Consider the following 14668-nt stretch of genomic DNA (forward strand, 5'->3'; position numbering starts at 1 on the left):
TCCTCAGTTTCCACCACCATTACTCAACACAGTATGCATAATCCCCATCTATGATCTATCAGTAGTCTTCACAAGCTCCCTTCAGGCAATACAATTGAATACAGCTCCATTCCTGAGCGCCTACAAAGAACAGGCATTAATTCTTCAGCCCCAACCTCAGGCAGAAATTATTCAATCATGAGGGCCCATCAGAACCTCCACAGAATGAGGGCGAATGGATAAGAAACACCACTATCTGTAACCAGTGGAAATTTACTGAGGTTATAAATAAAGGAAGGAAGGCTCCAGATCCCATATCTGACAGATCTGCTAATTAGAAAGGGAATTCTAATCCATGAGAGAAGATCTCCCTAGGCAGTGTAAACCCGTCCTTTTAATACCAAGTGGAGTGGAACGATCTCTATATGCACTGCTTGTTTTCAAGTAACATGCCAATGAGCACATCTCCCATTAACAAAATGCTGTTGCATTAAACATAAGATAGTTCCTCACTAATCAAGTATATATTCTCACTCAATTTGTGTATATAAAGGAGTACATTACAGTTAATGGACAGTCTATCTGCAGTGCTGATGCCAAAGGCCTCACCATTCCTGGTTTTCTGTACTTTCTACCACCTCCACAGCTACTCCTCTGTCTGCATAAAGTTCAAGTTTCTTGTCCTCCTCTTCAAAGGCCTTCACTGTTTTGTCTTCTGCTCACCTGCTTTTGCCTTAACAAACTAATCTTCCTAGTCTACTTCTCCCACAGACATCCTTCTGCCCTCTTCTATTCTACTTACCCTAAGGTAGGTATACACTCAGAACTTATTTGCAAAACCATGAAGTACCTTCTACTTCAAATCCTCAGTCAGACCTGACCTAATCTGAGAACTCTCTGTCGAATATAACCCTACCAGAGATTTACCTATGCAGACACAAAGAACTGTGGCTCTTGCAGTTTACAGTATCACTGCAATTAGTAACCGGTTGGATTTTTCCAAATAAAAATAATGAAGTGCAATTATCACAAAAGTTTGGATGTCCCAGATTGCTTGGTAGAGTTGTTATGAACACGTAAACTCTGTGACTAAACCTATCTGGACTACTGTGTTTCTTTTACAGAGCTGAAGCAAAGGGAGAAAAGAGTCCTCATGAGCAAGAGCGCCAGCACAGGAGTTTGCTGAGTCACACAGGCTGCAAAGGTCCAGTTTCTAAAATTTGTCTCTCCTGAAGTTGAACATAAGCTGCAGCAACATAGTGCGAAATTCTCCATCCCAACTCTCTTGCTCTTAACAAACAGCTCCCTCGGTTTCTAACAAGGATATACAGTACACTCCTATGCTTTTAGTTGGGTATCTGCACAAAGGTAACAACAGTTCAATCCTCTTCATAAATACACAAACACCAATTAGCTAAAAAGGCATTACATGACAATATTCAGGTCAGAGTAACAACACCTTATAAAGCATAAGGGACTTACTTAAAAGGTAGATTAATCAGAAATTAAAATGAATTTACGTAAAACAGGCAGAGCTTCACTTTAGAGGATAAGAACACTTGCTCTTATCTAAGTCAAGAGAAACAACCCTTGCAATCAAGGGAAGTTAAGAGACCAAGTGAAGGGTAGTTTTGAAAGGACAGATAACTCTGCAAATCTGGGGCTAAGCAGTTAAAACAGGCATCCAAAAATTCTGGGTATTGTCTCCAAAAACCTGTAAACACAGAGACAAATGTAACTAGAGATTTATTTTGTTCTATTTCATTTCAAACATGTCTAGGAATTTGATCAAACATAAGGAAAAAAGTACTTCAATCTTTCGTTACAAAAGAAAATGCACTGGAGGTGGTCAGCACTGTGTACTCACCATAATCCTGTAAAATCACAAGCAAAGATAAGTGCATAAGCAAACTGTAAAACGCATTTATCAACTCCTATTCAATGCCAAGTTCTGAAACACCTATTCCTTATTTCTGCTGCCTTACATAAATTTGGTATTCTACATTCTAACTCCATGGGATTTCTCACTTGAATGCTTATGATTTACAACATACTTGCCTTCTAATTTACCAGAACTGCCTTTTTATCTGAGGGGGGTTTAACTAAAGCTGTTTCCATATGTTTTGGTCTCTTAGCTTGAAACCACGGATTTGGAACTGTACAATGTTCTGCTGTTGGGTAGGTTGGCATAAATCCCACGCATGGTGTATATTCACATAATACCTCCAAGGTGCTTCAGCAGGACGTCTCCTATGGGTCAAGCAAGCAGCATGTCGCAAGATGCTGTTTTCCAACATTATAACTAGAGTCTACACTCCAGAGGTGAAGGGTATGTCACTGTTTTGTCCCCAGCAGATCACAATAACTTTGTGCCAAATCCTACTCACCATACTCATTCATGAGAGTTATTGTCTCACATTACTCTCAAACAAAAGAAGAGATTATTTCTAATGCTTCCACCTTTCAGCAAGGACACAACTTGCTCCTAGGAAAGGCAGACTGAGCCAAATTTGACCCACAGTGTGACACGCACGCTCAGCTCCTGTCTCATGCCATGCAGCAGTGAGCCTGCATGCCACAGAGTCGCAGCACTGTGCTGTGGCCTCTCTCCCATTCCCTGACACCACCTGCAGGCTCTGCAGATTACAGAGCTAGGAAGGTTTCCACAGTGTCCTGCCGTTGGAAGTATATATATACGAAGGCTCCACCCTACCCCCTCCTCCTCCTGAGAAAGGAGGTGTCTCTATTTCAGTCACATAGGTCTCAAATCAGGAAAACAGAAATTTGAGAGGTCCAACCATAGGATTAGATAAAGTTCACAGTGACTCAAGGATGAAATCCCAGCCCTAGTGACATCAACAGAAAAACTCTCACTGACTCAAGGGCCAAGATTTTAGCCCATATCCCAAACTAAAGTGGTTTTTAAGCTGATGAAATTCAGGCTATCATCCTATAGGAGATTTACACACCTTTCACTTCACATACTGCACAGTTCATATTTAACCAAACCATTAACATTAAGTAAAGTGACACTTGTCAGTAAGTTTTAGTGAGATCCAGTCTCATTAAGGTCTCATTAGGACCGTACACTGTAGTGAAAGGTTTCAAACAGCACAAAAGCAACTCTGGGGTTGTTTGCTTTGGGTTTTTTTCCTGTTTACTTACTTTTGTCTGATCATCAGCTTTAAACACATAGCAGATACTTCGCTGATTTGCAGCTCCATCCTTTATCAGACATGCAAAGTAGCTTGGATCATGGCTGTTGTGAATCAGTTTGTGGACATGGTGTGGCTTATATTCAAACAAACTTGAACAAATCAAAGGATCCCACTGCTGGATTTTCCCTGTGTCTGGTTCACATCTCAAACTCGCTGGTGAAACATAAAGTCGGATTTGGCTGATGCTAGGTTCTTCTTTGGAAGACTTTGTACTAAGCATCCGGATCTCTGCCACAATCCAAGGCAGCATTGACATGGTGGTTAGGGAATGCACTGGCAGAGAACCAACAAGCTGGAGACTGAAACTTGCTGAGAAATCACTAGGTGCTTGATACTTTTTAACTTTGAATGTTATTGGCTCCATTTTAGAGTCCTTTAGGGAACCTGGACTAATTCACTAATATTTCAGTTCCATGGAATGACGATATCTGGACGGTTCCTTTGGTTAAGGGACATGAGAGTTCTGAAAGGAAAAAAAAAGTAGTTATGTAGGTGCTAGAACTCTATTAAAGATGAACTGTCAGTAAGGCAAATATTTAATAGCTTAACATTAGAAGAAACATACTGATCATCTACTACGACCTATCTTGCATTTTTCCCCTACATCGGACATTACTATTTCAGGTCCAACAAACATAATAGTACATAGTACTAAATACATTGCTTGGAAAAAAGTCAGTGCCGATTTAAAAGTTGCTTTATGACCCTTGCTAAACCATCTAATGAGCAACTAAACCAGAAAATACATGTTCTTTCTGGCCTGTGTCTGTTCCATGGGCAGGCACATGTCGATCACACTGACCTATTTCAATCCTATTATCACAGAAAGAACTCAGCTGATCTAATCTGACCTTCCTGACAGCTGTAGTCAGTGCTTGCTGAGACACCTTCACATTGGGGGGGGGGGGAAGGGGGGAAGGAAATAAGGGTGATCTTTCTTGTTCATAGGTGGATGATTTTGAATTTGGCTACTAACATGAAGTTGTTTTCTCGGGTCTAGTTTGCCAAGTGATCATGGGCTGTTACCAACCAGACTTTTTCATTAAATAACACCCCAGAAATTGCTGTCATCTGAAAAAGCTAGCAGCAGTCAACTGACCGACTGCTGACAAACCTGACAGATAGCGGAGATGAGGAACAATCCTTACAGCATCCCACTAAAAAACAGATGATAATTCACAATTCATGATTACATTTTAAGGCCTGCCAGCTAGCCAGGAATACTTACTGTTTGCCACATTGATATTGTATCATTTACATTTCTTAAAATATCAAATGGAACCAAGTTACATACGTACTGTTATAACCCTGTTATACCCAGCATCTACTACCACTACTGTTATTACTTGTCAGTAGTTATAGTAACAGAATCCAATAATTGCATTTATCTATCAATTTTGTTTTGCAAAATATAGTCTATGACAACACATAGCTTGGCATTTGTTATACTACCATGTTTTAACTCCTCATTAATTGAACCTGGTTTCAGCTGTTACACTATTTTGTGTGAGACTGATGGGAAGCTGACAGGCCTATAATTGCCTATGGTTAAATACCATGACACTAGTTTACCCTCAGCCTTCTGAGTTTCCCATGAAAAGACCTATTAAAGACAACATGAACAGTCCCAAGAACTCCTTACAAAACATTTTTAATTATATTTGAACAAGTATTTAATAAATGGCATCTGTTTACTGTGGCAACAGTAGTTCTTGTCTTTGTTCATGTACAAACATGACCAAAAATAGCAGTATTTTTCTCATGAGTTTTCATTAAACTTTGTCCTTTATTTGTCCTTGTAAAAATATTTTCAAAATTAGTTTCTAACAGCACTTCACCTTGTTGAAAATGAAAGGAAATTTAGGGATTAAAACTTAAAAACAAAATTCAAGATGGAAATTAATTTTTAACTAAACAAGTGTTTAAAATGAAACCGATTTGCAAATGTGGGGAAAAAAAGTGGGGAAAAACATTTCTGCAGTAACTGGCAAAGTGTAAAAACAAGAGAACTGCAGAAACCACATGTTTGGGCACACTTACTTTTTTGGAACTTTTGCATCTTTTGACAAATGAACTCTGTGGCAACATTAAGAGTTCCAAGGATGCCAAATTTAGCAAAAGAAACAAATAGTGCAGGTTTTAAAGACACTATTTGAAGAAATTATCATAAGTAGCATTCTGGATGTGTAGAACAGTTCTTTAAAAAGCCTTTTTATAAACCTCTGTGCGTGTGTGTGTGTGTGTCTGTCTGTGTGTGTGAGGTGTGGGAAAAGGGGCCATGAAGATCCAGAACTTGTATGCCTCATTTCAACTATACTACTTTTTTTTTTCCCCCCACAAACAAGCAAGAAAACAACCACCTTTAAGATTAGTATAAATGCATTGCATCATATGGGATAGCAGCTTCAGGAAGCACTTTTACACCTTATCACAGACTGCTTAACACAACTATCATTATAGTTTTACATCTGTCAGGAATTGAAATGATCTCTTCTTTGATGAACTATGACAGATTTCTTCTCCTTAACTGTAACAATGGAAAGTAGTTCAGCAACTGCAGGGAAGATTGGATTCCTTCATAACTACAACTGTGTGTAGTCCAAAACACATAAAAATCGAGGTTTTAGCTTTTAGTGTTCTCGTCGTTTAGTGGCATACGTAATAACCTCAGGATAAGAAAGCCTAAGAAAGCTCCATTCTTAGTTGAAAACAGGAGAACAGAGCTACCGCATGGATGATGACCTATTAGCCACATACTTTCTGTAACCATATTTCTCAGTTGTGTTTACTCAGAAGTCTTTTTAAAAAAAATGCAATTAAACAAAATGCATGTAAAAATACAATGAAGTCGTCCTCATTTAAATCAACTTTTCAAGGAAGAGAAGTTTCATTTGGATTACCACCATCTACCATGCTCTTTCACCCCAGACCTACAAGGCACTGCAGCCTTAAATAGGAATAAATATCACAATATAGCACATTATTTTGCATGCTAACTCTAAGGACTGAACAGTAGTAAAAAAAAAACCAGGTTGATACTCTGTCATACTTCAACAAACACTGTACTGCTGGAATGTATTTAATATAAATGCAAAGTTTCTTGGCATTCATCTCTTTTTAACAAAATAAACACCTTGCAAAGTCAACAGCATAAATACTCCAATGTCTGCGTTTGTTATTTCTAAAGAAAAACAGTTAATACTAAATCAACACAGTTAACTAGAAGTCAGAATGCTAGGGTTTTTTTCTAATGTTAAGATGGGCTAAAAGTACGGTTTTTCAGAGCACAAATTTAGCAGCCTCAGAAGGTCTCCTCATCTACCCCAGATCGTTCTGTATGTTACCGTTCTGCATGTTTCATCACCCTTTTCCAGCCATTCTGTCTATGTTTCCTTCTCCTGTCATCCTTACCTTAATTTACACACAAATTGCACCAGAAATTATACCATCATGCTGCTGGTGTTAATGTCCTTTAAGTTTACACCAAGGACTAGGTTTTACTTCAAGACCATGAAGTATTTATGTACATGCTTAATTTAGACCTAAAAATAGTTCTGTTCATCTCAACAGACCTATTCCCAGCCATAAAATTAAGCATATGTTACAGCCAAAGATTGTCCGTTCTCTCAGCCCATCCATGTCTGCCCTGACTCCACCACTCGGAATTCTGGCACCTCCACCCATCTCTGGTTGCCACCATGCAGATCATCCCTTCTAAAACTTGGCGGCTCTGCAGACGCCATACCCATTTACCATTTGTATTAGTACAGTAGGCTTGAACAAGCTTCCTCTTCCTCCCTAGTGCCTGACCAATTAACTCACAAACAGCTTCTTCAAAGCAAATGCTTATTTCACCTTTGATCCAAGAGAGAATAGAAAAGGTATAAAAATAAAGCCGTCCACTAATTTCCTTCCACCTAAACTTTGATCTTCCCTTGACAGCTCTAAGTGGCATTCAACTCCATTACTCTGGGCTGGGAGAAGACTGCCAGGCTTTGCTTTGCACACAGGCTGAACATCTCCAGTCTTTCTCCCATTGCTCACGGACAACTGGGACAACTCGTCTTCCTCCCCGCCATCGGCATCTTCTGAAGGATCTCTGTTGCCCTTGCACTCAAGGCTAAGAAGAGCTTCAGTGGCACTCCTCAGCTAACAGCTTTGCTGCTGTCTGAGAAGCGTTAATATTCTCCAAACTGTATCTTAATGTTGCCACTGTTTAACCTGCTTTGATTTAGCTGTATTTGCTCCGTCAGCATAAAATCAGCCAGGCAAACTGTAGCACATATGATATTTACACAAACCACACTAATAAATCTAACCCCACCTTTTATACTAAGAGATGCCAGACTGACTCACTGATGTGAAAAACACACAGGGGAACGAACATACGTGTGCTCTTTTTCCTCAACTTCTCTGTCACTGTGATCAACCTGGCCACTTCACACAAGACGGAAGATGGCTTAAAAAACATGCAACGCTACACTCAGTCTTGTTCTAGCAAAATCTGATATGGTGTTTTAAAAAAAAGAATATATATATTGGGCTCTTGTTCTCCCAAATTAGGTTGTATACTCATCTTTCTGTGTCACCAGAAACTAAAACGGATGCCTTCAGAGGGAAGTCAGGGTGATGGCAGGACAGCATGAAGGGGACAGCTACAAAAATTAGTACTTCTGCCATTCTGGGCCCCGGGTTCTCCCTACACGAAGGCACATGAAGGCAGCTGTGCATCATGCAGGACAGTATTCCTCAAAACTCACCTTCTCTCAAGAGAGCAAAGACTTTATCACAAGGACAAGGTACAGGCTCTGTATGCCAGTTGGGGTAGATGGGGCCAGGTCACCTTTGAGGATAGGAAGGAGAATCTTGTGGGGTAGAGAGAACAGACTGTGTTATTAACCTGGGAGGGTGGGCCACTGGAAATCAGGTTTTGGCAGCTGTGGGGAAACCAGGCAGATTTGGGATGGACTCAGACTAACAGAGAAAAAGGGCAAAGAAGGGAGAGAGATTGGTGTAAACCAAAAGAACACACACAAATGAGAAAAAAGAGAAGAGTTATCCTTCTTCTGTTGTTTCTTCTGGCCTGGACTAAATTCAATACAGACATGGAGCCAAAAGTTTTACACTCTTGTTCAGAACATGGGTAACTATTGACCCAAGCAATCTTTCACTCTCCTCCAGCTCTTCCCTGGTTTGGTAGCAGGTGGAGTGCTGGCACTCACAGCAGAACTCACGAGCTTAGAAGAGGTGTCAAGCACAGAAGCAGTTGGAGCTTCCACACATCAGTGATTCAATGAGGAGTTTGACCTGTGAGCTGTTGAACAGAACAACTTCCCCAGCTTCCTCAAACTTTGCAGTTCATCTGAGAGACAACCGTGCAGTTACTGCACATCAGGCTGCTGACATGATAGCAGCTTTTTCTGTAAGTCAGTTTTCTTTCTCCCCTCCAAGAAGCTAAGCAAAAATTCCAGTGATATAGCATGGTCTTGTGAAAAACAGCTGGTCTTAAAGAGCACAAATTTGTCCAGCTCTTCTCTACCCGGCATTAGTGGTGAACCCTGCTGACAAATGGAACCAGAGGCACTGGTGCTGACTGCACTTCACCACTGATTATTTTAGCAGAAATATCATACTACTTAAGGATTATGAGGAGCCCTGGCTTGCAGCCAGAGCTCTGGAACGCAAGCCAGAACTAAATACCACTCCCCTCCCTCTCTGTCTGATCCCTGACCGAGATTTACATTGTCTTCGCTCATGCTGACAGATTTCTCTATCCACCCAGCAGGATCTATAGAAAAACACAAATAAGAACATGTATTAGGTATGTCATGATATGGTCACTGCTGAGAAGAGGTCCTTTTATGTTTCCGTCAATATGCATGAAATTACTTTCTTCTCAGGTATCACAACACAGCATCTACCAGATCGTTCTGTGGGGCAGCTAGTTGCAAGCTTTATCTTTTTTCTTGAGGTTGCAAACAACATTTTTGGCCATTTTTCTATAGTTAAATAAGATTGTTTAGATATCATACCACAGGTTGCTCTCAGTTTTCAAATAGTTCGAATTTCACTCACACTGGCACATGGAATCATGATGCGCCCTTCTGTTGCAAGAATGTTCTTTTTATCTCATAGCTACTTATTATCTGCTGTTTCCTTCCGGAGCTACGACTTGCTGTGGGCAACAGCACATGCAAGTCCAGAAGTCAATTCACCTCAGAAATTATTTTTAATTTCCATTCTTTTCTCACACACATGCATTAAGTGCTGACTTTTAAAAGATTCTTTTCAATGCCATCAGCAGCTTCACACGTGGCTCTCAGTAATGTTCCATCACGTACTCTGAGCAAATAATTTGTTTTCGTGGTAATAATCACACCTGAAATATTTACCAATACAGCCAGTATTTCTATCACTCCTCAAATAGGTTAAAAAAAATAACTAGACTAGTAATTAAAAAAATCCAGCAAAATGGTAACATGCTCTTGAGTATAAACATACAAGTTTATAATCAACTATCAAATAAAGAAAATAGCTCACTGTTCCTGCCCTTGACACCTATTGCTACTTCCTTAATAGAGTCCACAGAAATTAATATGCTGATAATTGAGGTGGTCTGAGTCAGCCTCATACAGACCTGAACAAAATATTGGGCTGTTCTACCACTGCAATACACTAAAAAAAATCTCTGTAAAAGAAAGCTTCCTAGGTAAATTACATTCTGAATGCCATTCCTTTTTACCCAATTGCATATCCACAGCCAAAATACTTGCATCCAACTTTTCAGTTAAGTGCATTATAAAGTGAAAAAAGCGTTAAGTCATCTACATATCATTGAATGTGCTTCACGTTCCTTCCAGCTGCACATTTTTCTCACCTGCATTTCTACTTCGGCATATTACCTATGGCTTTCAGCATTTCTGTAGAAAAAGAGATGACAAATTTCTATTTCAGCACTTACAGGTGTTAAAAGCCTAATAATATTCATCAGCTCAGAGGTATGTGCTATTCAGGAGATATATATTTTTATTAATTTTGACCCATGATGTTCCATTCAATCTCTGGGCTTAACGGCAGGCACAAATTCCACCATCTGCACTGCTAAAGGTTCCTACAGCGGATCTGCCATATTAGCCTCTCTCCCAAACACAACACAGCACACAAAGGTCTCAATCTTTTCAAAGTGCACTATAAATAACTACATTTGTTTCATACCTCTCATGAACGCGGTTTCAAGAAATCACTCTCCTGTTAATTTAGTATGCGAATCTAAAGGGACATAAAAATACTGCGCCAATGTGTGGGGATTTTAAGGATAAACTCCGAGGCGTGCTGCTGTAGGAAAGGTTAGTTTCACCCCTCTGGGAAGAGTCGCTGTGTTGCTCTAAGGAGGAGCAGGTTCTGGGAGGAGCTACACCGGCGAGGTTGCAGTGATGGGTGAGGAAGGTGCAGAGAAGAGCGGGTAAAAAGAACTAAAAGCAGACCATGGCACATTAGGTCAATCTCAGATTAAATTCAAGCAGGTCTTTTGGTTATTCTGGCGAGAAGCCAGCTCTTCCGGGACCCTGCGAGCTGAGAGACGCGGCACCGGCGCCCCGCCGCCCCCGTTCCCCCTCAAAAATACCGTCTCCAGAGCAAGTCCTGCGACTTCACCAGGGGCTCCGTCACGACCGACGGCGCGATCCCGCCGCGGCAGAGGGGAGGGCGGCAGCCCACCCTGCCCCTGCCCCAGCCGCTGGCGGGGAGCGGGGCCGCGGGCCGGACGCGGCAACCGCCTCACAGCCGTCCCGCCGGAGGGAGGGACGCTTGCGCCGCCTCAGAGCCCCAGTACAGCGCCGGGACCAGCCCGCGGCGGCGTGCCTGATTTCTCGCCTCAACTCTTTCACTTCCTTAAAGCTAAAAACCGCTCTTCCTCCCTCCCTCCCTCCCTGCAGAAACGCGGCTCGGCTCAGCCCGGCCAATGCCGTTCCCCCGCCCGCCCTCAGCGGGGGCACGGCGACCCCCACCCGCGGCCCGCTGCCCGTCCCCCGCCAGGCCCGGCGCCGGGGCCAGGGGCTGACTGGCCGCCGCCGCTTACCGCCACTCCGCCGCCGCAGGATGTGCTCGCTACGAGGAAGTGCCTTCGGCGGGCAGCCGCCGCGGGCCGCCGCCTGCCCAGCTCCCGCTGAGAGGAGGGGGGCAGAGAGCCGCTAACGGGCGCCGGGCCGGGGGAGGTGAAGCCACACCACCGCCTCAGGGCACCGGGGCCGGGCCAGGCGGGGGGGCTGTTCGCCGCCTCCTGCCGCCGCCCGCCCCGGTCAGGACGGGCCGCTCCGCCTCGGGCTGCCCGTGCCGCGCCGCCCCTACCTGCCGGTGCTCCTGGCGGGAGGAGGCGGGGGAGGCCGGACCGCACACCCGGCCGCCGCCGCTCGCCGCCTCCCTCCTCTCCTCCCGCCGCAGCCGGCGCGGGCGAAAATAGCAACAGGCGGCGGGTCCGCGTCCCGGAGGGGGGGGGGGGGGGGGGCAGGCGCCCGCCAGGGGCGGCCGGCCGGCGACAAGCGCGCGCCCATGTCGCGACAGAGGGTGGCTGAGGCCCCCCGCCCCCGGCCCGTTTCCTCCCTTTCGAGGATTTCGGCGACGCCGCGCCGTGCGTCGGTCACAAACCCTCATCTCCCGCGGACAAGGTGACCACGTCGGCTTGCCCGGGCGGCCCGCGGGGCTGGAGGTGCGGCGGGACCCGTTTTCAAAGGGAAGTTCGCTCACAAAACTGGAACGAGCCCGGCACCTGCGGTCTGGAAGCAGGGAAGCCTCCCTCGGGTGTGGGCCCAGCCCTGGCCACGGGGCAGCCTTCTGCGGGCTCACCTTCTCTGAATCACCTTCATGCCTTCCTCCATGCACGAGAAGCCACGCGTGCATATATATATAGGTGTATATATGTATAAATCACTGTAAGAGTTGGCTGTAGTTGGTCTTTCAGTTGCTAGAGAGGGTAAGGAACGAATGGATCTGAAGACTTAATAATACCCCTCTGCAAGTGCTCTTTTCAGACGATCAAGGCACCCTACGTTCCCGTTCTGCAAACCACTTTTGTACTCAATCAATTCCAAGTCTTCTTGGCAGTATGACCACTGATTCGCTTTTAACTCTGCACGCATTTGTAGGACCAGAGCTTTCTCAAGGAAATTTGCTCTGCTGCTGCACGTGTGCTATGCTGTGAGGGAAACAGTCAAGTAAGCTGCCAAATGCAAGCACAACGTTGTCCCACATTATGAAAAACAAGTCACATTTTGGAATGTAAGCACAGCCCCTGCCTGCAAAGTGTGAGGTGGTTGTATCTACATGGCTCTTCTTGCTAGGTGTACTTTTACAGGATCATTGATGTGTGAATCAAAGTATGAAAGCAGCAGTTCCCTCAGAGTACTTGCTCCCAGTCTGTACTCAGTTCATGGTTTGCTGCTGCTTCTTCACCCTTGGGAATAGGAATGCCACCTCTCCGCAAACCGTCCTGACACATCTTTAAACCATCACTGCTAAGGACAACACTCTTACCCAGTTACCACCCGCCAACCTCAGTATCTGAGACAAGTGTGTCCTTTTGCTCATTTTAAGCCCGCTGCCCAAGCATTTCGTGCCTCCAGTAATCGTGTTACGGAAGATGGCAAACTGCAGTCCCCACCCAGACAGCTCCAGCACTTCAGCCAAGGCTCGTCCATTCCCAGATTACCAAACAATGATCTTAGGAAGCCTTTTTTACTGCTTCATAATGAAACAGATAAGGATCCTACCGAACTATTTCTTGATGCTTGGAAAATCCCTGAACAACAGAAGCCAATACTAGAGCATCACAAATGCAAATCCTTCTTCCTTCTCCTCTTTGATAGCTGAGAAAGAAATAGGACTCTGCTTGAACTCATTTGTGGGCCCCTCTAATTATTCTTGCTGTTATCTCTGGCTCACATGTTTTTATTCTTTGCCTAGCAGAGTTTTGGACAAATTACTCATGTTCTGATACAATATTTTATGGGCAAAGTGAAATGCCTTGGTTAATTGCTTTAAGAGTTCCATTTGGTTCCATTTTGAATAAAGTCCCTTTTTTTTCATTCAAGTAGACATCAAAATTTTCCTTACAGTTAATAAGAGACAAAACAAAACTAAAGTGTTTATAACTTGACTTAAACACTTTGAAAAACTATCCAGGAACAGTCACTCATCTGTTTAATCCAGCCAATCTTCTATAACGCTTATTGGTAAGGTGTAGTAAAAATGTAGTATCTGAGTACCTCAAAAAGAAAATAAATTTTAGTATAATATTTGCAACATTTTGTGATAGTTTTGTTTTATAATATTTTACCTTTTTTATTAAAACTAACTAAAAAATCCAAGTAATAAAAACACAAGACCTGTCAATGGTTTTAGAAGGTATTAGTCTGATATCTGTCACCAGCTCAACAACAGATGAAAATGCCATAATAAGAACAACATATTACTAGTGAGACAGAGTGGAGAAACACAGGGGTCACAGTAAGCATCTGGAGCAAACTCCACCATGTTCAGCAGCGCACACCTAGGTGACCGTTCATTTCAGTAATACAGACTTAAACCACTCCTATGGCAGAAATCAAATTGTTTGCAGAGAGGGTTTAGAAATTTTGCGCAAGAAAGGATTTAAAGCTTTATCAGGTGAAGCAAGGACAATTTAGGTATGAACACAGTTTGGTGTGACTGGTGATAACAAGGGAAGAAAACAACTCAGGACAAAAGAGTGCTTCTGACTAGCCATGCAGTAAAGCTGTTCTTGCAGTAGAAGGGTTTTTTAAAGTTATGTAGCTCATGAGCTACAAAAGGTGATACGGAAATGTAGAAGATGGGATTGTGTGTAAAGTCACCTCGTTCTGGTTTTAGCACTTATCAGGTCTGCAAGATGCGGTCCCCTGGTCTCATGATTCAACATCCACACTTTCCTGAAGATAGGTATTTAGGTGCTTTATTTGAAGAACTAAAAGGTCATTCTGTCTTTCATATCAGTTCATCCAGGTTGCAGGAAGACCAGTTTTTTTCTACTCAGCCTGAGAGTGTTCAGCCTGTCTCCCATGAAAGCTTCCTCATCACCAGCCTCCAGGCTACACTGGACAGCATTCCTTCTCTCTGCTTCCTGATGAAACTGGCTTATGTAGGGGGAAAAAGAAGTTTCATTTGTGAAAACAGGAAAACCAGAATGGGGATCATATGTTGCAGTCCCTAGAATGTAAACACTTCCATGTGTTCCAGGGACTGGGATCCCTGTATTCAGGTGAAAGCCCTGAGCACCAGACTTCCTAATGTTCAATTTTCTGAAACAGTAAATCTCTGTTCTTTTTTCCTTCATAGGCTACTTTGTCTTTACAGTAGGCTATTAACTAAAACATACTACCATCACAATAGCTTCTTCAGACTGAGGAGGAAAAATCAGCCTGGGCTTTCCACATCCTGCAAACACAATCTATAAACGAATA

At 43.3% G+C, this 14668-nt stretch overlaps 1 protein-coding gene across 4 annotated transcripts in view; it reads right to left on the reverse strand.

The window, feature by feature from the left end:
• The window catches only part of TBC1D1 (TBC1 domain family member 1), a 115722-nt gene extending 104206 nt beyond the window's left edge, over positions 1–11516 (reverse strand). For 3 of the 4 annotated variants that reach the window (XM_075091682.1, XM_075091681.1, XM_075091678.1), the window contains exons 1-2: positions 11275–11516; positions 3145–3660 (exon numbers count right to left, since the gene is read on the reverse strand). In XM_075091682.1, coding sequence (XP_074947783.1) covers positions 3145–3561 — 417 coding nt within the window. In that variant the 5' untranslated portion in view covers positions 3562–3660; positions 11275–11516. Of the gene's footprint in view, positions 1–3144; positions 3661–10821; positions 10987–11274 lie in introns of those variants that run through there. The other variant, XM_075091679.1, reaches the window with a different exon arrangement.
• Between the last annotated feature and the right edge of the window lie 3152 nt (positions 11517–14668).

Source organism: Phalacrocorax aristotelis, chromosome 4 (genome assembly GCF_949628215.1).
Source record: "Phalacrocorax aristotelis chromosome 4, bGulAri2.1, whole genome shotgun sequence".
Classification (NCBI taxonomy): Eukaryota; Metazoa; Chordata; class Aves; order Suliformes; family Phalacrocoracidae; genus Phalacrocorax; species Phalacrocorax aristotelis.